The 22,457-nt window shown below is 49.7% G+C and overlaps 14 protein-coding genes across 14 annotated transcripts; 10 read left to right on the forward strand and 4 right to left on the reverse strand.

Annotated features, from left to right (window-relative positions):
* Window positions 1–43: 43 nt before the first annotated feature.
* Window positions 44–604, reverse strand: ASPGLDRAFT_86825 (uncharacterized protein; the record flags this gene model as incomplete). The annotated part of the gene is made up of 1 exon (XM_022550404.1): window positions 44–604. A coding segment is annotated over one exon (561 nt), but the record flags the coding sequence as incomplete, so codon positions are not given.
* Window positions 605–1,298: 694 nt separating this feature from the next.
* On the forward strand, window positions 1,299–1,692 carry ASPGLDRAFT_591610 (uncharacterized protein). Its single transcript, XM_022548363.1, has one exon. It carries the CDS (start codon window positions 1,422–1,424, stop codon window positions 1,656–1,658), a length of 237 nt encoding a protein of 78 aa, XP_022398487.1. The 5' UTR covers window positions 1,299–1,421; the 3' UTR covers window positions 1,659–1,692.
* Window positions 1,693–3,430: 1,738 nt separating this feature from the next.
* ASPGLDRAFT_131439 (putative amino acid transporter) lies at window positions 3,431–4,902 on the reverse strand (the record flags this gene model as incomplete). The annotated part of the gene is made up of 2 exons (XM_022541044.1): window positions 3,431–3,490; window positions 3,541–4,902. The coding sequence occupies 2 exons, from the start codon at window positions 4,900–4,902 to the stop codon at window positions 3,431–3,433; spliced, it is 1,422 nt and encodes a 473-aa protein (XP_022398488.1).
* A 663-nt stretch (window positions 4,903–5,565) lies between these two features.
* Window positions 5,566–6,509, forward strand: ASPGLDRAFT_49760 (uncharacterized protein). Its single transcript, XM_022547170.1, has one exon. It carries the CDS (start codon window positions 5,680–5,682, stop codon window positions 6,163–6,165), a length of 486 nt encoding a protein of 161 aa, XP_022398489.1. The 5' UTR covers window positions 5,566–5,679; the 3' UTR covers window positions 6,166–6,509.
* Window positions 6,510–8,158: 1,649 nt separating this feature from the next.
* ASPGLDRAFT_591911 (uncharacterized protein) lies at window positions 8,159–8,861 on the forward strand. Its single transcript, XM_022548364.1, has one exon. It carries the CDS (start codon window positions 8,311–8,313, stop codon window positions 8,683–8,685), a length of 375 nt encoding a protein of 124 aa, XP_022398490.1. The 5' UTR covers window positions 8,159–8,310; the 3' UTR covers window positions 8,686–8,861.
* ASPGLDRAFT_49762 (uncharacterized protein) lies at window positions 8,739–9,615 on the reverse strand. Its single transcript, XM_022547171.1, has one exon. The coding sequence runs from the start codon at window positions 9,533–9,535 to the stop codon at window positions 8,876–8,878; it is 660 nt and encodes a 219-aa protein (XP_022398491.1). The 5' UTR covers window positions 9,536–9,615; the 3' UTR covers window positions 8,739–8,875.
* Window positions 9,616–10,278: 663 nt separating this feature from the next.
* ASPGLDRAFT_592141 (sugar porter family MFS transporter) lies at window positions 10,279–12,135 on the forward strand. Its single transcript, XM_022548366.1, has 3 exons — window positions 10,279–10,525; window positions 10,577–11,837; window positions 11,883–12,135. The coding sequence occupies exons 1-3, from the start codon at window positions 10,459–10,461 to the stop codon at window positions 12,052–12,054; spliced, it is 1,500 nt and encodes a 499-aa protein (XP_022398492.1). The 5' UTR covers window positions 10,279–10,458; the 3' UTR covers window positions 12,055–12,135.
* ASPGLDRAFT_591976 (uncharacterized protein) lies at window positions 12,136–12,992 on the forward strand. Its single transcript, XM_022548365.1, has 3 exons — window positions 12,136–12,630; window positions 12,691–12,794; window positions 12,864–12,992. Exons 1-3 carry the CDS (start codon window positions 12,216–12,218, stop codon window positions 12,912–12,914), a joined length of 570 nt encoding a protein of 189 aa, XP_022398493.1. The 5' UTR covers window positions 12,136–12,215; the 3' UTR covers window positions 12,915–12,992.
* A 24-nt stretch (window positions 12,993–13,016) lies between these two features.
* On the forward strand, window positions 13,017–14,119 carry ASPGLDRAFT_49763 (SDR family oxidoreductase). Its single transcript, XM_022547172.1, has 4 exons — window positions 13,017–13,353; window positions 13,403–13,510; window positions 13,564–13,720; window positions 13,776–14,119. Exons 1-4 carry the CDS (start codon window positions 13,058–13,060, stop codon window positions 13,941–13,943), a joined length of 729 nt encoding a protein of 242 aa, XP_022398494.1. The 5' UTR covers window positions 13,017–13,057; the 3' UTR covers window positions 13,944–14,119.
* Window positions 14,120–14,704: 585 nt separating this feature from the next.
* ASPGLDRAFT_68255 (fungal specific transcription factor domain-containing protein) lies at window positions 14,705–16,439 on the forward strand (the record flags this gene model as incomplete). Its single annotated transcript, XM_022549240.1, has 4 exons — window positions 14,705–15,229; window positions 15,276–15,695; window positions 15,749–15,978; window positions 16,028–16,439. The coding sequence occupies 4 exons, from the start codon at window positions 14,705–14,707 to the stop codon at window positions 16,437–16,439; spliced, it is 1,587 nt and encodes a 528-aa protein (XP_022398495.1).
* A 460-nt stretch (window positions 16,440–16,899) lies between these two features.
* On the forward strand, window positions 16,900–17,943 carry ASPGLDRAFT_37622 (uncharacterized protein; the record flags this gene model as incomplete). Its single annotated transcript, XM_022544850.1, has 2 exons — window positions 16,900–17,462; window positions 17,520–17,943. The coding sequence occupies 2 exons, from the start codon at window positions 16,900–16,902 to the stop codon at window positions 17,941–17,943; spliced, it is 987 nt and encodes a 328-aa protein (XP_022398496.1).
* Window positions 17,944–18,358: 415 nt separating this feature from the next.
* ASPGLDRAFT_37623 (uncharacterized protein) lies at window positions 18,359–19,051 on the forward strand (the record flags this gene model as incomplete). Its single annotated transcript, XM_022544851.1, has 3 exons — window positions 18,359–18,671; window positions 18,730–18,837; window positions 18,963–19,051. The coding sequence occupies 3 exons, from the start codon at window positions 18,359–18,361 to the stop codon at window positions 19,049–19,051; spliced, it is 510 nt and encodes a 169-aa protein (XP_022398497.1).
* A 623-nt stretch (window positions 19,052–19,674) lies between these two features.
* Window positions 19,675–20,586, forward strand: ASPGLDRAFT_37624 (uncharacterized protein; the record flags this gene model as incomplete). The annotated part of the gene is made up of 1 exon (XM_022544852.1): window positions 19,675–20,586. One exon carries the CDS (start codon window positions 19,675–19,677, stop codon window positions 20,584–20,586), a length of 912 nt encoding a protein of 303 aa, XP_022398498.1.
* An 82-nt stretch (window positions 20,587–20,668) lies between these two features.
* Window positions 20,669–22,232, reverse strand: ASPGLDRAFT_592195 (uncharacterized protein). The gene is made up of 2 exons (XM_022548368.1): window positions 21,582–22,232; window positions 20,669–21,532 (listed from the first exon to the last, which is right to left on the reverse strand). Exons 1-2 carry the CDS (start codon window positions 22,040–22,042, stop codon window positions 20,752–20,754), a joined length of 1,242 nt encoding a protein of 413 aa, XP_022398499.1. The 5' UTR covers window positions 22,043–22,232; the 3' UTR covers window positions 20,669–20,751.
* Between the last annotated feature and the right edge of the window lie 225 nt (window positions 22,233–22,457).

The raw sequence follows: 22,457 nt of genomic DNA on the forward strand, positions 1-22,457 counted from the left end.
TGGTGCCGTTATCATCAGGCTGTAGCTCTGGTGGTGGGTTGGCGATAATGAATAGTCTTTCGAAACGCTCATAACATTCGAAAAAAGCGGGCAGTGGGTCTGGGTCGTCTTCCAGAATGGTCGTTGGTATTGCAATGCGGGTAAAATAAATCCCAGGAAAGTCGAGATCCCGGTAAAGAAGATCTGGTTGAAATTGCCGATCATGAGGCTCGTTGAGGAAGTCACTCCATTTCTCCAGCGGGACATACAACGTGTCCAGCAATGGGTCAAATGGGCGGACGAAGATAAGTTTACCCTTGTGGGAGCACAGCTTAAGGCCTTGCCCGCGAACCCAGGTTGATGCAATACTGTGGGCTTCGCGGTTGACAAAGTAGCCCGGAACATCGATTCTGACATGGTTTAACAACTCATGGCGGAACTCATAAGCCAAATTAAGCTCGTCGTTGTCGGGGTCGTAACCCTGGTCACCTTCTACCAGGCGTCGAGGGCACCAGCACCCCTTTTTGTAGAAGTACAGTAGTTGTCCGATTTTGTCCGGCAAGGCGTCCTGCCATATCTGGTTGCGGAGCTCTGCGGGGAGCGTTGAGAAGAGCGGAAATTCAGCTGCTGTTGCCATGGCGTGGGTGTCTTAACATATGCAAAATGCACAATGGAATAATAATAAGATAGAAGAGAGCCCAGAGGGAGATGCCAGATAGTATGAAGAATGTTGTCACTACAGTGGCCGAGGCTGACTGTTTATCAGCAGGAATTGGTGGCTGTGCCACTCAGCTCACTGGGGCCGCTTTCAACTGAAGTCCGCCATAGGGGCGCTGATAGAGTGATCCAGATAGTGTAGATGCTTCACTGCGTGATGTGTGTATATGAAAAATGATTCGTCAGGTGGCCCGAGGAGGCAAGGAATTCATTTCAAACCTGTGGTGTGATGGCTACTTCGTCAACAAATCTCGCTATGAAACCATCACTCTCCTCAGTGGCACCTATGCTATACACCAGTCAACTTTGTACGTGGTCGTTGGACCTCCATAAAGGCACTCTACTAACCCTGTCCTAACTCAGACCAAGAGCAACAGTGTCATGTGTACACGTGCATATTCCCAATGGCCGAAGGGTTGACGATGGCCAGCCAACGGCACGTCACCGAATACAGTTATCTCTGAAAAGGTCAGTATGACAGTTTGCCACGAATTAGTACGCTGCTGAATACAGAGATGACAGTGCTGATATTGGTGGTATTGAAGTCAATAGAGGAGGCTTGCTTTTTGAACCGGCCCTTGATAATCACAAGGTCATACAAGAGGAGGGTCATGGTATGAAGGTGGAAAGTCTCGCTTTGTGCAGAAAATGAAAGTCTGCTCTGGCGCTCTGCGTTGCAAGAGCTGTTCTCTCAAAGCTAATAAAGACATACGTGATTTTCCATCATGCACGGACAGTCCACGAAGACCTCACTCTTTTCACCAAAAGACGGCCTCTTGATGCACGTAACCATCGAAAACAACTTCGACAGAGGCATGCTCACCATCGTGCCCGATCTCCCAGACCATCCTCCCCTCATTACCTTGCTGACTGGGTCAAAATTCCTGTCAGAGAATACAAGGTACGGATCATTGATCTCAAGTGGGAGAAACTCGACGACCCTATCGGCGTCACGGAGGTGAAATGGAAGCAGCTGGCTGTCTGATACTTCATTACATGCAGGACTTGCGGCACCCCTGGAAGGCTGGTGCTAGCTGAAAGGCCGTGTTCGCGCTATACGACGAGCACAGAAACCCCATTTAGGAACGCCAGGTCGCCTCATGGCACGCAGGCTTTTGAGTGCTTTCGTCGAGGAGTTGGGATACCAGGAGGCCAGATCGGCAAAGTAGGGATACGGCCAAACCATTACTTGACGGATAGACAGTTTCCATTTTTGTCTCAGGCAACAGGAAACTCCTCCTAGACACGGCTGTGGCGCAGAGAGCTGAGAGCCACGATATGAACGAGGAGGGCCGACGGCGAGGCCGAAGAGTAAGAAGGCATTCGACGAAGATGGAGGTGAGAGCAAACGGGAAAAGGAAGATTGAAAGGAATGGATACCGGAAGATTGGCTTGTTGCATGATTCGCCGTATGTGGTGGTATTTGCATAATTGCGTTCATGACAACCGAACTTCATAAAGCCTATGCAGCACACATAGCCCATGTTGTCAACCGTGGTTCGTGTAATATAGGATCGTTGCTACATTATTACGGCTACTGGTGGTATATACCAAGGAGGTGAGGAATAAAAAAATAATAATAATAATAATAATAAAAGCAAACGCATGTTATTCTAGGTATATTAAATTGAAATGCTGCGACGCTCCATCTATTGGCTCTCCTGGGACATTCCGGGTAGTTTCCCAGTAGTACATGAACCTGCTACTTTAGCACCGAAACATGATGCTCCTGAACGAATACGTTGCTCCCATCACTTCCGCTGGATTCCCTCGCTTGTTAGCTCCCCCTTAATCAACCTAACCGATGCTCCTTGGCCTGCATTTGCCTAGGATTTTCCCAATACCAAGCCACGGGACAGACCGCCTGGGCCGGCCGCATGGCCAAGTGTCTACGAGGACAGTTACACGGGCTTGGATGCTTGGCCCCGCTGCAAGCGAAGCTCACTCCTTGGATTACGAAAAAAGCAAGGTTGGAAAGAGCCCTAAGATGGTGCTGGAAGTGGTGCCTGGAATCGGTTCGAGATGATTCCGAGGCTTGGCCCTTTTGTCGGGTAAGTTTATTAGACATCATGTATTTGGATGCGAATGCGATGTGTAGACGTTACTCGTGGAAATAAATAGAATGTATAATCATAAATTCGTGACTCTATTATCTTAATCGTTATATACAGTTGGGGAAATCCCGTATGATACAATGTCGCGGCTAACTTCGGTATGTCGGTCCACTCCGGTATCTTTGTTACAGCCGTGAGCAAGTAGCTGTAGTCCAGCAAGTCGTTCTTGTGACCCGCGTAGCTTCGTCAACTCTCGGAGCTCGCTGTAAAACACCGGTAAGCGTTGCCGGATGCAGGCTGACCGACAATGTTCCGACATAGCCACGAAGTAATCCCACCCGAAAAGACCAGCTTTCCAACTACGGCGAGATGATATGAGGCCTCGCAAGGACCAGCGAAGCGACAACCTGTGCCGCATCGGCAACATGGACAGACCACGTTGCAGTGGCCACCGTATGCCCCCGAAGACCCAATGGAACATGTTCTAGCCGATCACCGCACTGCCTATCCCCGCAACATTTAGGTAATGGAAACGAGGCCGGATGCGGAGTCGCCGAAAAGGGTTATTTGAGGGATTATCTCGCTGTCCGGGGAAAACGTTTCCAAGAGTTTGGAGAAAAAGACAAGGGATCGGCATGCGACATGAATCGAACGCCTGTCGCTGTGCGTACAAACATCGCTTATTCCGGTTTGGCGCAGGTGAAAACACCCCGGACTGTTCCGGCCTTGTAGTTGTTCATCTGGATCTCGTTAGCAGCTGTTTGAGAAAGACCGGTAGACGGAGACTTACGATATCAGTGACACTGGAATAGGTGCCAGCCACCAGCACCACAAGACCAATCAAGAACACACAGATGTTGACTGCTCCCAAAGCCAGGTTGCGGGGCTCGGTCCACTTGCCCTCCTTGAGGAGAAGGAACCACATCAGGGCGGGGAAGTAGAAGGTGAAGCCGGAGATGAAGAGGGACGAGGAGATGGACAGAAGGTCGTCGAAGAAGGGAATGACCTCGGCAATGACAAATGCGATGATGGTGGCGATGGTGATGATTATCAACCAGGTGATCCAGCCCATCGGACTGTTGATAAACCGGATGGGCGAGTTCTTGTAGATGCGACCGTGGACTAGACGGCCCAGGACGACGGTGTTGATGGAGCCACTGATGAAGATGACGGGGAGGGCGACGCCGAAGGCGATCCGGCTGATCAAGTTTCCTGCAGAGAGCAACGCGGGACTCTGGACGCCGGAACCGACAAAGGCGTAGACCAAGGCACCGGTCACGGTGTAGATAACGATTTCCACAATTCCCAACGCCCAGATAGACTTGACATAGTCCTTGGTGGTATGCATCTCGTCCATGAAGGAGAACTGGCACATGGCGAAACTGTAGGCGAAAACGATGTTGGTCAAGGCGACGAAGGCATCGGAAAAAGTGGTACCCGGCTTGGGCCAGGCAGACCAGTCAACAGCCGCCAGCCCACCGGGGGCGTTGGTGGACTCGACACCGGTCGCGATGATGGTTATGCCAATGGCGAGGATAATGGAGGCAAAGTCGACGTATCCGAGAATAGCGACCTCTGCGAAACTGGGAGGAACCGCAACCAACAGCAGAATAATGGCGGAGACCACGGCGAAGACGACGGAGCAGACATCACTCTGAGTGATGTTCTGGAAAGCAATGGTACCGGTGAGAGTGTGGGAGCCCGTGAGGAACAGCAGCTGCAGGACCAACATGAAAGTGACAAGCTCATAACCAAAACGACCCATCATAAGCTTCCCGGCGTCGGCATAGTTGGCGACGAGAGGGAACTTCAGCTTCACCTGACCGACCAAGTAACTGGTGTAGATGGCAATCATACCGAGGCCCACGGTACAGATGATGCCCGCGACCATGCCCAAGGTCGCAAAGGTAGAGGGAATCGACAAACTTCCGAGGGCAATAGCCTCGACGATGAGGACAATGGTGAGACGCTTCCAGCCCAGACGGTTGAATTTTTGCACTCCGTGCTCGTAGATGTGCTGTTCGCGCTCACTGATCTCACCGATCATATCGCCATCGTAGACCGGTGGCGGGTTCACGTCACCCTGCTTCTCGCCGAAAGGCTCCATGGCCTTGTGGGTGGAGTGGTCGGAGATGTCTTCGGAGGAGCCCATGATCGAAAGCGGATGTAGAGGAGGGAAGATGAGGGCGAAAAAAGGCGAGAGGAATGGATTCTGAGTTGCGGGGAGACAGAAAAGCAAGGGAAGAGACGGGGTAATAAAGATTTAGAAGAGCCGGTGCAAATGCGGCACACTTGCCCGTCTGCGTGTTTCAGTATCTGTCATTGTATGATATGGTTCGCCACGCCAGGAACAAATTTATCTCCAGACGGTATCATTGGTTACATCTAGGGCTGAGAGTTCTTGTTAGTAACAAGGTTGACTGGTTGTTATCTTGACTTGGGCGTGGAGAAAACTGCATTGGGTTAGAACCCCCCGGTGCCATCGGCCATTGTCCGTAACGTTATCTCTTTGAGCCGATGAATAATGATTAATGCTACAATGCATCCACTCTCCCCAGATAATGAGATATTAACTCAACTTAAGCTACACGCCGGCCGCTTAGTTGGAGTAGTTTGTACATACCGTTGGGGTGCATAGGAGGTGACCACCGGCGGATCCCGGCTTGCCTGAACAAAGCGAGCATATCTTTTATCTTGTACGCGTACTCGGTAGTGAGTACTCCGGAGTAAAGCTATTCTGGTTTATCTATTTCGGAAGAAATTTAAACTCGGTCCTTTTTCTGGTTGTATCGTGCCTTGACCGGTCGGAGATAATATAGTTCAGCTGTCAAGAAACTCAGTTCGAGACATTTCGCCAGCTGTGCCATCTCCAAATCCACAAGGAATTCACGCCCTGAGGCGTGGCCTAACTTCTCCAAGGCCACCATACATGCCAAGTATCAACTTGGGCCCCGAATGTAGCTTGTCTCGTTCGCCGAACAATCCTTCAGCTGCAGAGCCTATACATAATAAAAATACAAACAGCCTATCAGTGTTGGCTTCTCCAAATCTCCATTTCCCCAGCCTGGCGTTAATGAGATCATTGATCATCATGTCCATATCCGGAGTGCGTGCGGACACCCTTACAGTTCGGACACCCTTACAGTTCGGGCACAATAGCGGTGACTCGCTTGTTGAAATTGTCGCCGATGCCATGTCTCGTCAAAGCTTGTTGGGGTTTGTCGCCGGTCTCCCCGAAAAAAAAAATGTTCAAGGACTCGTTTGCGGCAATATGACGCCGGAAATGTTGCATTTGCGGAAACTGCTTGAGATCTGCATTACAAGTGACCGGATTAAGGTCGCGGCACGTTTTGCCTCGTTTTTCATGCACGGGGAGATGACCCGCCTTTATGAACTCATTGGGGATAACGGATAACCCCGGAACCGCATGTCTGGCACTGCCGTCCAAAGGGTTTATTGATTTTAGCCCGGGAAGTTCCTGTGCACCTGATAGCTACTTTTTATATCGGAGCCCATGTTGTCAGTATTGGTTCATAAAAGACCTCCCAGGATCTCCGGCGTCTGAGCTTGTTGCTCAACACGCCGCTCTTTGGCTCGGATACTGCTGGGAATGGTTCTAGCTTCATCAGTTTGCCTCTATCTCGCTGGATGTCCTCCGAAATGTGCCGGGAATATCTCTTTCGTGAATTCGTAGTTAAAGTTTTGTCACTATACATCAGTAGAAATGATCACATTGACGACATAATTGGGAATAATCCCCCCATAGAAAATGAATTTTCCTTTGTTGGAAAGTATCTGTTCCTATATCCTTGCAGCGTAAGAATTTTAGATTTCCCTTAGGCCTTTGCAATGTTTCTTTTGTAATTGCCATGCTTATAGTAGAAGTTTCCATGCACTAGCGCGCTACTATATATATCGGTTCCCGAGGATGAGGTTATTGGCCCAACGGTAGACCTCCCGAGCTCGGGCAGTTGCTCTATGAGCATGGTGTATGAGAGATACTGTGCCATCGGCTGTTCGTCGTTAGCATATCCAACAAGATTGACGGGGCTTATTTGCAACATCCGTACCTTGCATGGGTTTGTTCTCAATGATGTCCGCGATCTTCAGCCTGCTATCATCGCCGAACCTCGCCTGAACAATACGGTTGACCTCGTTGACGACTGCGGTATTGGCGGTGATTTTGTGTTGATTATCAACGGTGAGTCCAACACCAGCCGCCTGGATATGCAAAAGAAGATTCATCCTCCCATTGTCGATATTCTTGACGATTCTAGCCAACTCCCTCTCATCCTTTGATCCGCTGGTGAGTTGGTGGAGGGATTGACGCGGGGCAGACTTATCAAGGCGAATTCGAGGAATGGCAGCGCGATGAGGGAAACAGCCTCCTCTGGATATGTGGGGGTCCTGGAAAGGGCAAGACTCATCTCTCCGAGTTCCTTGTCGACAGGCTTGTGCAGAGCTTTGGAGAACATCGAGAAGCTCCTGTGCTGAAATACCACTGTGACACGAGAAACGTCAGGTTTAGCACGGAGCTTGCAGTTGTTTTGGGCCTTTTAAGTCAAATGCTCGTGTTGGAGAATGGAGATGGCTTGTGCAAAGTCATCTTGAACAAATCCCCGGGTCGCAAGTCAGATTTGTTCAGTCAACCCAATGTTGGACTTCTCTGGCAATGTTTAGACGACATGATTCGAAACATAATTGCGTCCCATGATCTCTACATTGTGTTGGATGGCCTGGATGATGCCCCTGTTGGACGATGCAAAGACACAACGCAAAATAGTCAACGAGAATACTGTGTTTCTAGACAAGCTCTTTCCGGCCGGACTGGACGCTATGTACAATCGAATTCTCCGGGATATACTTGAGCGCCAGTACAAAAAGTATCCACGACAATTTACTGTTGACATCCTGCACTGTTTGGCCGTTGCTATGCGGCCGATGACCAGCATAGAACTGGAAGACATCACGGGGTTTGGTAAGAATACCGTACGAGACACCCTCGATGCCTTTAGGCCCATTCTTGCGCCCAGGAAAAAGAACGAGGAAGTAGAACTGATTCATTTGTTGCTGAGGAAATATCTTGCGTGCAATTTATCCAACATGTTGCTAGTTGATATATGGTGGTCAGCCTGGCCTACACTGTCCTCCAGTGTGACTTGGCTACACGGGCAATGCTTCCAGTTGTGGATGTTTGAAAAAATGCGTTGTGCTTATGCAGGATACAAACAAGGGTCTGAAAGAAGACATTTGTGATCTTGAAGATCCAGGTCCTCTGAAGAGCAAAGACACGGCTTTACAAAACAAGCGTCTTCTGCGTCTCGAATATGCATGTCGGTACTGAGTCCGACATCTCGAACGAGGTCATGCGAGGCCATGCGACATGCACAAGGCATATGACTTTCTTCGTCGAAGTTTCCTTATCTGGCTAGAAGTAATGGGTCTATGAGACGTGGTTCAATATACACCGCAGCGAATTCTCACAGGAGACTATGGAAGAACTGATCCAATACCCTATTCACCCGATGGCGGCTTTGTGGCCGGAATTTGCTATCGCGGAATGATCAAGATTTGGGATGCAGCTACAGGAGTTCTACAGCACAGGCATTGCATTGACACTGACATAGGCATTCAATATATCTCGTCGATTTCGAGTGGTGAGAGATATGTGAAGACAAATGGAGGACTATGTTCTTTGCCACCATCTGAAAGGCAATTTACACTCCAATCCATAAACGTGAACTGGATTCGACTGGAGGGCGACTGGCTAGTCCTTGGAAGCCAAAAGGTTCTGTGGCTTCTTCCAGATTATCACGCGACAGCAATGGCTGTTGGAGATGACCGGATTTTCATTGGGCATGCATCTGGCCGTGTATCGGTTATTGTATTTGATCTTGCTTCTAAAGACTTGGCTTCTGCTGCCGTGGAGGCTTAAATCAGGGGATTCTCTGGGCGTTGAACGTGTGGGGAGTAGATGCTATACAATTGAGCAAAAGCATTCTTATTCATTTGAAAACTACGGTCGTGTATTCTATGACAATTGCTATATATACTCTTACGCTTCCTAGCGATGCCGTAGCGGTGCGACAGACTGACAGGATAGAAAGAGACCATATCCGAGACAGTCAAAACCCTTTATTGACACCTTCCCATTCAGGCCAGTCCCTCTTTGCCCGTAACAAGACACCAGGCCACGAAGCCGGCGGTGCTTTTTGAGGTTGCCTCAGTGCTTGATCAACAACAACATCCCCTAGAATGTTTTCAATACCAAGCCGCGGAAACGCCTCCTCAGCAGCATCTCGAACACTGTGGCTTTCCTGATCCAACTGAGTACCAAAGTCGATAAGAACCGCTTGACGGACAAGACGGGCAAGAACACTAATACGCTCCGCAATCCCCGGACTAGTGTGGAGAGCAATCGCCTGCCAGACTTCGTGTACGTCCGACCCGGCGATTTTATGTTGGTGAAGATAGTTTGCGGCTGCATCGGCGCCCTCGACTTCGAATCGCTGGGGACCATCGAATTGACTGGCGCAGCCTATGTCATGAAGAATGCAGGCCACGAAGAGAAGATTCCATTTCTCGTATGCCCAGTCCGACTGAGATGCCTTAGCAAGCCATTCTCCGATGCGAAAGACACGGACACTGTGATTCAGGATGGCCGGGGGTAGGCATGATCGCGCAAGGTCGTAGGCGCCCCGGGAGAGATCATCCGGCGGTAAACATTCTGGATATTCTTTGGAATCAGTTGATTGACCGGATATGGCTCCGAGCGGCGGACACATGGTGAATGAGGACTCAGATGAGTAGAAGAAACATGGTTGCGGTCCAAAAAAGAAGGCAGAAAGCAAACTAATCAAACAGTGCAAACCCGACATCAAGGCAAATATCATATATCATATATGTATTGCAAACAGCAATTTAAACGGCTTGTATTGCCTGACCACCCATGGCACGTCTCTCCACACATTCCCCGGATATATCGGCTGTCAACAGGCCCCGGCGAGGTCTGTGCCATGAGGTTGTGCCTCTAATCCGTATACCCGAAGGACCGGGGGGTCGCTGTAGGATGTCAGACAAGAACATGATATCGAATTTGTGCTTGGTCTGGCTCAAGTAGCACGGATGCATGCACAAGGGCATGCACAACGGATACTGTCAGCTTTAAGGTATGGCAATATGGCATGAGAACACTCCTGCTCCCCTCTCTCCTGTGCGGAATAAAATATACGCCATAACTTGCCGGTGCAATCAAACTCCCCCAGATCGGCCCCGCCTCTGCATCTCGGCTAACATAATCTGGGGTAGGCTTTCTCTTCGCCTCATTGACCTATCCGGGGCAAGATGAGATCCTGATTGACATATAATCTCCACCCTTCTTTCCCCGGACCAGTTAAACACTGCGGAATTTATCCGAGCGAGGCCCAAATGCCGACCCCGTGACCCGGATGTTTATCGTATATGCGATGCTCGAATAATAGTTAGCATATTCTCATCTCGTTGCTCTGGACCCTCTTCTTGGGACTAAACGGCGTTTGATGCATTCAGCTTGGCCCTGATGTCGGGTAATGAACATGATGCATTACCAATCGTCATGCTTGGAAAGTCCGGGGTACTTCAGTCTCTCAGCTGATTTCTCGTCTATCATAAATGGGACCATCCTCTTTTTCACATCTTGTTCAAATCTCACGAGGTGACTGACTGCAACATGGCATTCGGGAATTTGCGTGTGTACGTGCTGGCCACGGTGGCATACACTGGCTCCTTTTTATTCGGTAAGTCTTTTCAGTGCTTTATTACTTTGGGTCGTGATACTGACAGGCTAGGCTATGATACTGGTGTGATGGGTAGTGTCTTGGAGCTGCAGAGCTTCAAGAGTGATTTCGGTCTTTCCGCCTCAGGAGGCTTTTCAAGCAGCGAGAGTGCGCAGGTCTCGTCCAATGTCGTGTCCCTTCTGACGGCCGGATGTTTCTTCGGTGCCATTCTGGGTGCCTTCGTCAACGAAAAATACGGTCGTCGATACTCCATCATGGGCTTCAACATGATCTTCCTCATCGGTGCCGCCGTGCAAAGCGCTGCAAACGGCTCGCTCTCCTATATCTACGGCGGGCGTGTGATTGCAGGATTCGGAATTGGTGGCATGTCCTCCATCACTCCCGTCTTCGTGTCTGAGAACTGCCCTCCGAAAATCCGTGGTCGTATCGCCGGTCTGTTCCAGGAGTTCCTCGTCATCGGTGTCACGGTGGCCTACTGGCTCTGCTACGGTGTTGGCGAGAACATCGCCCCTACGACTAAACAATGGCGGATCCCTATTGCCTTTCAGCTCGTGCCTGGCGGTCTCATGTTTATCGGGATGTTCTTCCTGACCGAATCCCCCCGTTGGCTCTCCAAAGAAAACCGCTATGAAGAAGCCCTCAAGGCCCTGGCATACATGCGCAGCAAGCCCATGGATGACCCGGACGTCCAGGCTGAATTCTCCGAAATCAAAACAGCCGTCGAGCACGAGGTCGAAGAAACACAAGGCCTGACATGGCGCGAGACCCTCCAATCCGGCAACCGTCTACGCTTCATCAACTGTTTCATCATGATGTTTTGGCAACAGTTCTCCGGCACAAACAGTATCGGATACTACGCACCCCAGCTCTTCCAAACCGTTGGTGTCACGGGTGGCAACACTAGTCTGTTCACCACTGGTATCTATGGTGTGGTCAAGGTCGTCGCGACGGGTATCTTCCTGATCATAGGTATCGACAAGATCGGCCGTCGCTGGTCCCTCATCATCGGCGGCTGGTGGATGAGCGCCATCATGTTTGTTCTGGGCGCGGTGCTGGTCAGCAAGCCCCCGGACCCGGACAGCACGGGCGGGGGTATTTCCTCTTCCTCTCTTGCCATGGTCGTCATGATTTATCTGTATGTCATTGGCTACTCCGCCTCCTGGGGTCCGATTCCCTGGGTGTACGTATCTGAGATCTTTCCTACCCGTCTGCGTGCGTATGGTGTCGGTCTGGGTTCTGCTACGCAGTGGCTATTCAACTTCGTCATTACCTACATAACCCCCGCAGCTATTTCCAACATCGGCTGGCGCACGTTTATCATGTTCGGTATCTTCTGCTTTGCTATGGGTGTCTGGGTATTCCTCTTCGTCCGGGAGACCAAGGCCCGTTCTCTTGAGGAAATGGACGTCCTCTTCGAACGGACATTTGCGTTCGGGCATCTCCGGGACATCGAGCACCGGCCTGAAACAAAATTGGACGATTCGAAGGGCGAAGTTACCGAGCATGCGGAGGACGTTGACCGCCGATAGTCAAATTTCTTTTTCATTAGCAATAGCGAGTACAGGTATAGCAATGATACACCTATTTCAATAACCGGGTTTGTTCATACTCCGACCTCCGACGGCACCTCTTGTAGATCCCCCCCCCCGTAGCCCGTGTAAAATCCTTAAAAGGTAGATAGGTGGGACTGATGCCTTTCCCTTCCGAGTCGGATGTCCGACCTATCCCACAAGATCTCCGACGGTCCGCTGCGATTTCTGCTCCGAGTCTAAACAAGCTCCCTCTGCCATCATTAAACAAAAATCCATCCGTGAACATGCTCAAAATCCTCTTCCGTCGAGGCTTTTCCACCAGCGGTGGTGCCCTGGCCGTAACAACGGGGACATATCTCTACACTACCTGGGATGTCCAGGCGGTTCCGATATCGAATTCATCAGACCCGATCTTCCAGAACAAGCATTACAGAAAATGCAACCCGAACGATAACCCTACCGTGCATGATTTGCATATTTTGAAAGTCCCTTTTTCGCAGATCGAACCGGCGCTGTTGGAGAATCAGGAGAGATTAGTTGAACGGTATTGTGGTGGTGTGTGGGGAGGTTTTGGTTAGTATTTTCAACGAATGCATATTTCATGGGCTACAGCATATCTAATTATAAACACAGGATTCAAAACCCAACGTACCCTCCTAAAATACTTCACCACCACGGATGGCCATCTCTGGTCAAAACCAGACCTCCTCGCACTTGGGCATACCGTGTATTCTACTGTACTCTACTCTCTACATTCTCAAAACTTCACTGTCCATTTTCTCTCTCAATTAATAATATATCCACAGCATGACTCCACTCCTTGGACGATACAATTGCTAAGCAACGGCCGGAGATAAATGCGGGTCTCCGAATGGCTCGATTTTTTCGGGCTTCGGGAGCCAAATGTAGTCCGGTCTGTTATTTATACCTTGTACTCTGTAACTTGGTCTTTACACATAGCAGAAGATACAGACCTACATACGATTTATCTTCAATCACAATGCCCAACGTCCTAGTCACCGGTAGCGCTCGCGGCCTCGGCTTCGAGATGGTCAAGCGTTTCGCGTCGCAGGGAGATTTTGTCATCGCTACATCGCGAAAGTCCAGTCCTGGCATCGAGGAAGTCGTTGCGCAGTCCAACGGCCGCGTCGTTTTTGTTCCTCTTGAGGTCACTGATGAGTCCAGTGTTGCCCAGTCCGTCAACGAGGTCCAGTCGATTCTGGGCCAGTCGAGTCTGGACATTCTCGTCAACTGTGCGGGAGTTCTTGCGGCTTTGGATGGCAAGGTGGCACAGATGTATGTGTACATGAATGCGAGCTATGGGAACGGTGCTAACGAGACATAGGGACGATCTTGCATGGCATATGTCTGTGAACGTGACAGGCGTGCATAATGTCACCCGCGCATACCTTCCTCTGCTGCAGAGCGGACAGGTGAAGAAGGTTATCAACATGTGAGTCTGCCTAATACCCATAGTTCCGGAACATGCTCTAACTTTAAAATCAGCTCGAGCACGCTCGGATCCATCACAAATGCCCCGCACATGGCCTTTTCTCCTACCCCGGCCTACAAAATCAGCAAAGCGGCTCTCAACGCGTTGACAGTTCAATACGCCCTGTCCTACCAGGATGAGGGCTATACTTTCATCGCACTGTGCCCTGGCGTGAGTTCCACTCCCGTTCCCCTGATTATCGTTACCCGGCATCTAACAAAAACAGTGGGTTCAAACCGACATGGGCAGCAAAAAGGCTCATCTCACAGTCGACGAAGGAGTAAACGGTATTATGGAGGTCATCAATTCCGTCGAGCAGAAAGATAACGGCACGTTCAAGAATACCTATCATGCCGGATGGGAGGTTTACGACGGCAAGGGAATTCCTTTCTAAGCCTTTCTATTTGTGTTCGGGGATCCGAACAGTTTCGGAAAGTGGGCCGTCGGCAGTTTGGTCGGGACGGAGGATTCTGTAAATTATTCATTGCTTGTCAACTTCTCTACTATTGCGTCGGAAATTCTTCATGTACATATATTAGAAAGAATGTCACAAGGCTATTTCATTGGGGACATCTTATCTGCCGTAAGCCCACTTACTGCCTTTTCCGGTACATTGAATTTCGGGATGTTTAGGCTTACTCGGTTCTAGTGCGATCGGTGCCATTCGAGAAAGGTTTTTATCCTTCAATTCATCTGGTCCAATTTATGTTCTTGGCTTATATAGCCGTAGGTCAAATGTGATAGACAGCAACGTTGCGCGAATTGCGCGGATGCCGGCGTGGATTGTCGCCGAGTTCGTCCGGGGAGGTCGAGGAAAAGACCGTTGCCGGGGTTGGTCGCCTGTATCTTACCCATGATAAGATGCCATGCTAATGAAAACAGTATTTTGACTCCGGAGGAGAGTATATTTCAAGTAGAAAGACCAACGCTGACACCTCCGTCGCAAAGGTGCGATTCCATTTCTAATCTCTGGTATTACTGAACGCCCAAACTAAAACTAATGCGTCGTTCAGAGGTGGCCAGCTTTCGGCAAATCTAGATGACAGTGAAGTCGAGGAGGCACCGGCAAGGCAGAGACGACGAATTGATGTTCACGAACACTTGGAAGAGCGTGCGGAGAGCGACGCCGGCACTGATTGTTCCAACCATCATGCAATGCGCGCAAGATCGGTCATCCAGCTAGAACTGGGTGACAGCAGACATACCAGTCAAAAACAACAGACTGTTCTCAAAGCCGCTCTACAGCTGGTGAACCAAATCGGAGGATGTGAGGAAAAGCAGCCAGGCGAGAGCGTCGGGAATGATACAACGGACATTGCTACTGAGGAACCTGCTACTGTACCGGAAGCTCCTCCAGCAGAGTTACTACTGATGCTCTTGCATCCAAATACCGGGCCTCAGTGGCCAGACCATATATCGAACAAGACGCTTGAAAAAATGGCCGCGGCTCTCATGAAGGGTGATTGCCAGGGACAATTGTTCCATCAATACTGCGTCTGCATTTACGTCAAAGCAATCATGCATTTCTATCAGCTCTCGAGAATGATAACCAACCCCGTTGTGAAGAACCAGCTCGTTCAGTCAAGAAATGCTTCCATCGCAGCTACTCTCCGGAGTATGCGCCAATTTAACATCCTTGCATCGCCGAGCCTGCAGTCCATTCAGTCCCTGGTATCGAGTGTAAGCGCTGCAATCAATTTTCATGACCCGAGACTAACACGGATAGGCCTTGTTGATGCAACAACTGGGAGATGTCAAACAATGCTGGGCTCTGAACTCATACGCCGCTCAGCAAATTGTCGCACTCGGTTATGATCGGATTCGCAGCATACCGGCTCGCTCACAGGCTGAAGGGGAGATACACAGCGCCGTATACTGGTGCTACTATATGGATAGAACAGTCAGCGCACTTCTCCTGCGGCCTACAGCTTTGCCTGATCTTAATGTATCTCCGACAGAGCTCATCGCCTCCATGCAGCAGTCACCGTATGACCCGTTAATCCGAATTCTGCTGGATCTCGCGCAGATCCAAGGGCACCTGCTTGCATTTTCGTCGCATTTGAAGCGAGCAGATTCCAGGTACATTTTGGATACTTGCAATTTGATCGAGGAAAGGATGCACAGCATCTCTAAAGACCTAGAATCCGTAAGCTCCCTGGCCCTTGGCTATCCCGATTGCATCACTGATGACAATAACAGAGCCGTAAATCTCTCCCAAAAACGTTTCAATATGACTGGATTGCCGCCGACTTCTGCTACTATGCAATCTACGTGGAAATCCTCCGAACGCGTCTGAGATGCACATTCACCCCTTTAGTACATAGAGAATGTCTAGTCTACGCTCGAAAATCTCTGGGGGCGTTTCTATTTCTGCAGCAACACCGCGCTGAGTTGGGATTTGACGATCCATACCCATCCTTTTTGACATGGTTGGTTCTGCTCCTCTCTGCTCCTGGAGTCTTGCTAACAAAGTCGCAGGACATTGCTTCTATACCCACTCAGCCCTTTCTTCGTTGTTTTCTGTAATATCATCGGAACACTCGATAAGGACGACCACGAGGTCATGCACCAGATTACCACTGGTCTATCACAGTTCAAGCGCGATCCGCACCTGGAGAAAGTTCTCAACCTTCTTACTTCCCTCGAGCGCCTTTGCGAGTCGCTATTCCACGAGGATGGAGAGGCACTTTCCCAGTCTAATTTACAAATGCAAAGGCCGGCGGAGGCACTTCCCTCAGTTCGAAGTTTTACGAATGCCGGTGATAATCTAGATCTGGGCCAAGATACGGCCGACTCTGAGCCAGGGCTTTCGGCTGATTGGCTGATGTGGCAGTTGTTTAATAGTGAGGTGCCATTGGGGTGGCTTAATCCGGACTTTCCTATACTGTAACATAGATACCTAATCTGCTTGTGTATAATGCATTTGAGTTAGGGTCGTTCCTTTTCCTTTATGCGAAAGGAATTACAAATGCCCCTGTCATTGGTCCTGCAAAGATTGGTCCAGCGTATGGTATATCCCGCGCAATTGCCGGTTTGATATAATGGATATCGGCGAGTTACCGTTTTAGTTCGGCCGTCGGATTTCCGACATTTGCTGATGATCGGATACCGGAGCTCAGTTACAGGTCACTTGCTACACCCATCAGAGCTAAATGCGAGCTACTGGGCCACACACATGAAGTCACCCGTTCGCTTTGTGGATTCTCTCCGCAGCTTGTGCGTCGGAGCCGATGTGGATGTGCTCCTTGAAATCGGTCCTCACTGTGCTCTCGCACTTGGTGGGCGTTGGGTGCAGGGAGCATTGCTATGGGCAGATAAATGTTGAGCGGAAGCGAAGGCATTTGGAAGCCATGGACCCTGTTGATATCAAGCCAATTTCCGCCCAGAGCATGAAGCCGGAGAACGCATATACTACCCTGGAAAGCGTCGGGTTGCAAGTCGGTAAGGCGTACCAGAGTATGGTCGACATGTCTCAAGAGCCATCCAGGACAGTCTGCACCACCCGCATCCCTGATACTCAATCCACGATGCCTTGTAGATTCGAGTATCCACACGTCATACATCCTATCTCAGTGGAAGCTCTATTTCATGCCGCCTCTCTCGCATCCTGTGGACCCGAGGGACGACCTAGACTATTAACCCCCGTCGCAATCGGAGAAATGTGGGTTTCAGACAGCATTAGCGCCAAACCAGGAGACGAGCTTCTCGCAGAAATCTGTATCCAAGAGCCAAGCATCTTTGGGGCGCAAAGCGCTGTGAATGTCGTGCAACAGACCGGGGACTCCCAGGAGGTAGCTTTCGAGGTACACGATCTGAAGCTTGGCCGGGTGGCAGGCCCGTGCATTGAAGGGGAACTTGAACAGTTGTCATCGATGTTCTTCCTCGACGCGATGAGCTCACTCGACGGGAAGGGGTTCGAACCCGCTCACTAGAATTACGTGGAACACATGAAGCTACAATGCGAACACAGGGCTAGCGAGCCTGTCCACTTTAACGGTGCTCAAAGAGACGAACTCCAACAAAAACTCCATCGTTCAGGCCCTCTTGGTGAGTTCCTCTGTCGTTTTGGAGAACACCTTCCTCAAATCCTCAGAGAAGAAATCCACCCGCTAATACTCACGCCGGAAGAGGATGTCTGGTATGAGCTATACGAACAGGCCTACGCGGCCAAGCACATGTCCCCGGAAACAAGAGCCTACTTGGAGAATATAATCCATCAAGATCCCGAGATGAATATCTTGGGAATTGGAATGACACCGGGGTCCACGCTTTCTCTGCTCAAGACCACGGGAGGAATTGGCAGCAACAAGGCTCGTTTTGCTAGATACGACGCGACAAGCGTCCGGACCGATGTATTAGAGTCTATCTACTGCTACGAAACTTGGCGACTGTAGCGAGATGGTTAGTCTCCGGCTACTGGATATCATACACGATCCCGAGTCACAAGGATACACATGGCACGATTACGATCTCATCGCTATCAACGGAATCCCTGATCTCTCGCAGAACATGGACGATGCTGTAGCGAATATATTCAAGTTGCTTGGTCAGAATGGGGAGATTATCTTTCTGCATCAGAGGAGGCTTCCGCTGTATTATTGTTTGATATTCGGGACTCTCCCGGGGTGGTTTCCTGGTGAGTTTGCAGTCTACAGTTTATCTTCAAAGGTTACACTTTGACTAACGGTACCAAAGAAGGAGAGTTGTTGGATGATCTGGACAGTGCATCGGTGCTTCGCAAGCGTTGCCAGGAGATACTACAGGATCACAAATCATGTCGCACAATTGGACGCACGTCAACAGCTACCAATGACTGCACCGCTCCCTCCGTTGAAGCAAGCGACACCCTACAAGCTCAATACCACCCCCCTGGTTGATAGCGAAAGTCCTCTTCCAACAGAGCCCCCAACGCACCCACAGCCACCGTCAATACTCTTTGACAACAGCCAACCCGCAGACAAGACACCCTCAAGGCTCAGTGGTGTTAAAATCTCGAAAGGCGCCGGACAACCATCTAACACAGCAGCAACTACCCTAATCACAAAACTAGCCACCCTTCTAGCAGTCGACGAAGAAACTATCGACCCATCAGCAACACTCGCATCTGTGCGCAGTGGATGCTGTAAGCATCATTATCCGTCCAGGCCATACACCAGTCTATGTTCAAACCTGACATGTAGTGCTCCTCGAGCTGGTCCCGTGGAGGTGGCTTGACACCAGGAATCATTTTGTTAGCGTTATGGATACAATGGTGTGGTCGCGCACTCAGGCGTTAGCCGAATTCCCTGGTATGATGCGAATTTTAGCTGAACAGCGAAACTGCTCGACGGAATAACCATGTGATCGCTTTCTTCTAGTGAGGTCCTTCCGGGTCAGCAGAAAAATTGACGGCTCACACATTCTAACATAAAAGTCTTCCTTCTTATCGACGTCGACGAGAGCCAGGCACTATCCGCTCCAAAGTATGGATGTTTGGCAACATCTCACCACGCTCACACTTAAGAGTTGGGCTCCGTGTCGGAAGGCCAAAAAATATATATATATATAACTATATAAAAGTAAATAAAAGTACTTGCACACGTTAATTGCCGCGATATAATGGCCATCTATATGTGCACGAAAACTCAGCACTTATACCGACTGATATTCGAAGTGGGATGGCGTTCCCGACAAAATGACAAAGGATATATGTAGCCCACGAATAATATGGGAATGTATTCGAAATTGCCCAAGAGTCCGAATTGCCTCCGCTATATTGGGCCAGACAAACTACAAGTTGACGACGTTGTATACATTTTGATATTTTATAGCGCTCTGCAATAGTAGTCCATATGATGTTAATGTACCCAATCTAGTATAGTAAGTCGGCAAGGCTGACTGCTTTATGACCACTTCATCCTAATTCTGCACCGCCACTATAAGGCAACGGGAAAAGGAGAGGAACAAGCTTTCTGATTAGGTAGTTAACAAAAAAAAAAAAAAAAAAAAAAAAAAAAAAAATACGAGGCTGAGCAGCCCTAACAACGAATACTACGAATTTCTATAAGACCCGATTGTCCCCCAGAATGTGCTTGTTTTCAATTAGACTACGGAGTACTACTCAACATCGCACTATCATTCACACCATGGCCAGCGAAAAGTCACAAAACCCATTTGAGAACTTGGACAGTCCTTCCGATAGTGTTGCTGGGCCATCAAATACTAGCCCAGCCAACGCGGAACCCCCACCGTACACCCCAACAGCAACAGACTTGGGCACCGACTCACCACCCCAGCCGGGCACCACTCAATCAAACAAACCGATAGCAATCCCCGCAATAGAACCCTCCTTCGACTCCCCCTTCCTCCGCGCCTACGCCCCCATATTAACAGCCTACAACCTCCCCCGCGAATCCTTCTTCACCTTCCTCGACCACCTCAACAAACTCATAACCAGCAACCCACCCCTCCAAGTCCTCGACGCAACAGGCGGCATCCTCCAATCCGTCCCAATCCTATTTCCGCTCCACTGGCTCGGCTCCGCAGTAAGCGGCCTCGCGAATCTAGGAAGCCATGGAGTCTCGAAATCACGCACGGACTCGTACATCCGGCAAGCGAACCAGGAGATTTTCGGACCGAGGGGGTTGAAGGTCGAGATTGTGAAGCATGATGCGTTGGCGTATATTGCCAACATACCGATTCTGGATTCGAAGGGGAAAGTTAGTCGGCAGATGCCTGATTCGCAGCGACTTTTGAATGAGGCGGGCGCGGGCACTGCCACCTCTGCGAATTGGCAGGGACTTGAGCAGGGACAGGTGCAGGGTGGGGTTGATTTGCAGCAACAGCGAATCAAAATCTTGCAGCCGTGGATTGCTGAGCTTGAGCTTGATATTCTGCCGTGGACGTCCAAGTCGAAATTAACCCGGTTCAATGCGACGTTGAAGAAGAAGAATGGGACGGATCCAGTGGATTCTGGAAGCGGCCGAAGAAGTGAGTCTTATTATGAGGAGATGAAGTTTCGGAAATGCTTATGGCTTCTTATACGGCCGAATGTATAGCATAGACTGACGGTTAATGATTTACATGAAACCACTTTATTATCACCTTGCTAGCTTATGAGATACAGATTTTATACAACGATTGGCCAAGTAATTCTCTCGAATACCTCCCAGCAATTAATCCTGAATGTTTCCAATTATTGCATGCAAGGCCATTCTTGATAATCAATCATGTAATTCACCCTTGTCTATAGTCGTCCACTCAAGAACAAAGTTTTCCACGGCATTAGAGACATCATCCGCCGAATGACTGGGGCTGTCCTGGCTTTCAAAGCCCCGCCCAAACAAAGGTTCATAATCAGTTTCCGATCCGCGGTGATTGTAGCTCGGATTCGCAGAACCGAACATTTTGGGCTTTGTTACCGTGGCAAAAGCCGAAGACGACGTCTGCCCATTGTTTTCTGTAGCAAAGTGGATAGGGCTGGAGCCAAATAAAGGTGGAAACAGTGGACGGGTATCAAAATTGCTAAACGTTTCACCGGTGTTCGCAACCGCTGGTCGTGCTTTTCGCAGCTTTGTGGCCTTTGCAGGAGCGTGCATGGCTTGCGACTCGAATATCGGGTCTCCACGAATGAGCTGTGAGAGCTTCTCTTCATCGACAGACCGGAATAGCTTTTCCTCTGCTAAATGCACATTCATAACGCCGTAGCGAATGCGCCGGTGTCGGCTTGGATCGAGAGTATATTTGCAGGCGTCGACTCGTTCGAGGAGGTTTTTGACGAGGGTGTAGTACTCTTTTACTTCTGTTGATGGGTCGTATGCAGTGCTTGTGGTACTCGCCGTATCCTGGCTGATGGAGGGAGTCAACGCCTGGAAGTGATTGTTCACTTGGGCCGACTCGATGGCTTTTTGAAGATTGGTGTATTTGTCCTCGTTGGCCTTTTTCTCTGCCACGAGGAGATCGATGAGTTCTCGTTGTTCTTTCAGGAGAGGAGACTCGGATTTACTATATCTGTTAGTCAACATCACCACTAGTTATGCAGAGTAAGACATACCACCGAATCTGCCCGGCATAAATAATCACATTCAACATCAACAACACCGTACTCTTCAGCCTCTCTAAATTGGTCCTCATCATATCCAGATCTCTCTCCATAAGCGCGAGTCCAAACTTCCTCGTCACGCGAGCGACCCGATTCTTCGTATTATCGCGCTTCTGCTCCTCGACCGCATGGTCGATCTTATCAAACACCTTCCTACACTCTCCCAGGACCTCCTGCGCAGTAATGAATGCATTGGCCGAGTACAGCCTCGTCTCCGCATCCTGCTCGAGACTATCCCCCAATTGATGCAGAATACTGCATGTCAGCGAAACATCACTCGACAGACTCTGAACAGCCTCATTCGACTCCTTAACCTGATGATAGAAAGTGCACAGTTTGACCGCAAGCTTGGCACCAAGTTCAGCGACTTGGATAATGCTCGCTGCGATGCCGATTGCTTCGAGACCAGACATGGCTCGTTATGTTTTTGCATCAGATCGGTGGTTGCGGGATTGCCAGCCCGCTGCGTTGCCCCTCATTAATCCACCGATTTAGCACTAGATTATACAGGGGCGCAGCCAATCGCTGCTTTGTTCGGCACTTTGTGACCCGCATTAATGCATAACTGTCAGATCTTGTGCACGATGAGTGCTGGTTTATGGAGCGATATGTTAGGGAGATCATACTTGTTGCCTATGGAGATGCTTGTAGGTAAGGAACCTCGGAGAATATTTATGTCGCGCCAATGTGGCCGAATAATATCGGCGTTCGGCCAGCTCTGCCATTACCAGGTTCTAAGGGTGTGTGTGTGTGTGTTATTCAATCGTTGATGTAAAAATATAGACAAGCACGGATTACATTGGCTTGGGCAAAATACATCCTGCATGT

Source organism: Aspergillus glaucus (assembly GCF_001890805.1).
Source record: "Aspergillus glaucus CBS 516.65 unplaced genomic scaffold ASPGLscaffold_17, whole genome shotgun sequence".
Taxonomy (NCBI): domain Eukaryota; kingdom Fungi; phylum Ascomycota; class Eurotiomycetes; order Eurotiales; family Aspergillaceae; genus Aspergillus; species Aspergillus glaucus.

What these genes read in the sequence shown, in the direction of transcription:
- ASPGLDRAFT_591976 (XM_022548365.1), top strand. Translation starts at nt 12,216, where the DNA reads ATGCCTTTCCCTTCCGAGTCGGATGTCCGACCTATCCCACAAGATCTC. An exon ending in TGGTGTGTGGGGAGGTTTTG is followed by an intron (nt 12,631 to 12,690) that starts GTTAGTATTTTC and finishes TTATAAACACAG; the next exon opens with GATTCAAAACCCAACGTACC. An exon ending in GGCATACCGTGTATTCTACT is followed by an intron (nt 12,795 to 12,863) that starts GTACTCTACTCT and finishes ATATATCCACAG; the next exon opens with CATGACTCCACTCCTTGGAC.
- ASPGLDRAFT_49760 (XM_022547170.1), top strand. Translation starts at nt 5,680, where the DNA reads ATGCCAAGTATCAACTTGGGCCCCGAATGTAGCTTGTCTCGTTCGCCG.
- ASPGLDRAFT_592195 (XM_022548368.1), bottom strand. Translation starts at nt 22,042, where the DNA reads ATGTCTGGTCTCGAAGCAATCGGCATCGCAGCGAGCATTATCCAAGTC. An exon ending in TATGCCGGGCAGATTCGGTG is followed by an intron (nt 21,533 to 21,581) that starts GTATGTCTTACT and finishes TAACAGATATAG; the next exon opens with TAAATCCGAGTCTCCTCTCC.
- ASPGLDRAFT_591610 (XM_022548363.1), top strand. Translation starts at nt 1,422, where the DNA reads ATGCACGGACAGTCCACGAAGACCTCACTCTTTTCACCAAAAGACGGC.
- ASPGLDRAFT_49763 (XM_022547172.1), top strand. Translation starts at nt 13,058, where the DNA reads ATGCCCAACGTCCTAGTCACCGGTAGCGCTCGCGGCCTCGGCTTCGAG. An exon ending in GATGGCAAGGTGGCACAGAT is followed by an intron (nt 13,354 to 13,402) that starts GTATGTGTACAT and finishes AACGAGACATAG; the next exon opens with GGACGATCTTGCATGGCATA. An exon ending in TCATCGCACTGTGCCCTGGC is followed by an intron (nt 13,721 to 13,775) that starts GTGAGTTCCACT and finishes TAACAAAAACAG; the next exon opens with TGGGTTCAAACCGACATGGG.
- ASPGLDRAFT_49762 (XM_022547171.1), bottom strand. Translation starts at nt 9,535, where the DNA reads ATGTGTCCGCCGCTCGGAGCCATATCCGGTCAATCAACTGATTCCAAA.
- ASPGLDRAFT_591911 (XM_022548364.1), top strand. Translation starts at nt 8,311, where the DNA reads ATGATCAAGATTTGGGATGCAGCTACAGGAGTTCTACAGCACAGGCAT.
- ASPGLDRAFT_592141 (XM_022548366.1), top strand. Translation starts at nt 10,459, where the DNA reads ATGGCATTCGGGAATTTGCGTGTGTACGTGCTGGCCACGGTGGCATAC. An exon ending in CACTGGCTCCTTTTTATTCG is followed by an intron (nt 10,526 to 10,576) that starts GTAAGTCTTTTC and finishes CTGACAGGCTAG; the next exon opens with GCTATGATACTGGTGTGATG. An exon ending in TCCAACATCGGCTGGCGCAC is followed by an intron (nt 11,838 to 11,882) that starts GTTTATCATGTT and finishes GGGTGTCTGGGT; the next exon opens with ATTCCTCTTCGTCCGGGAGA.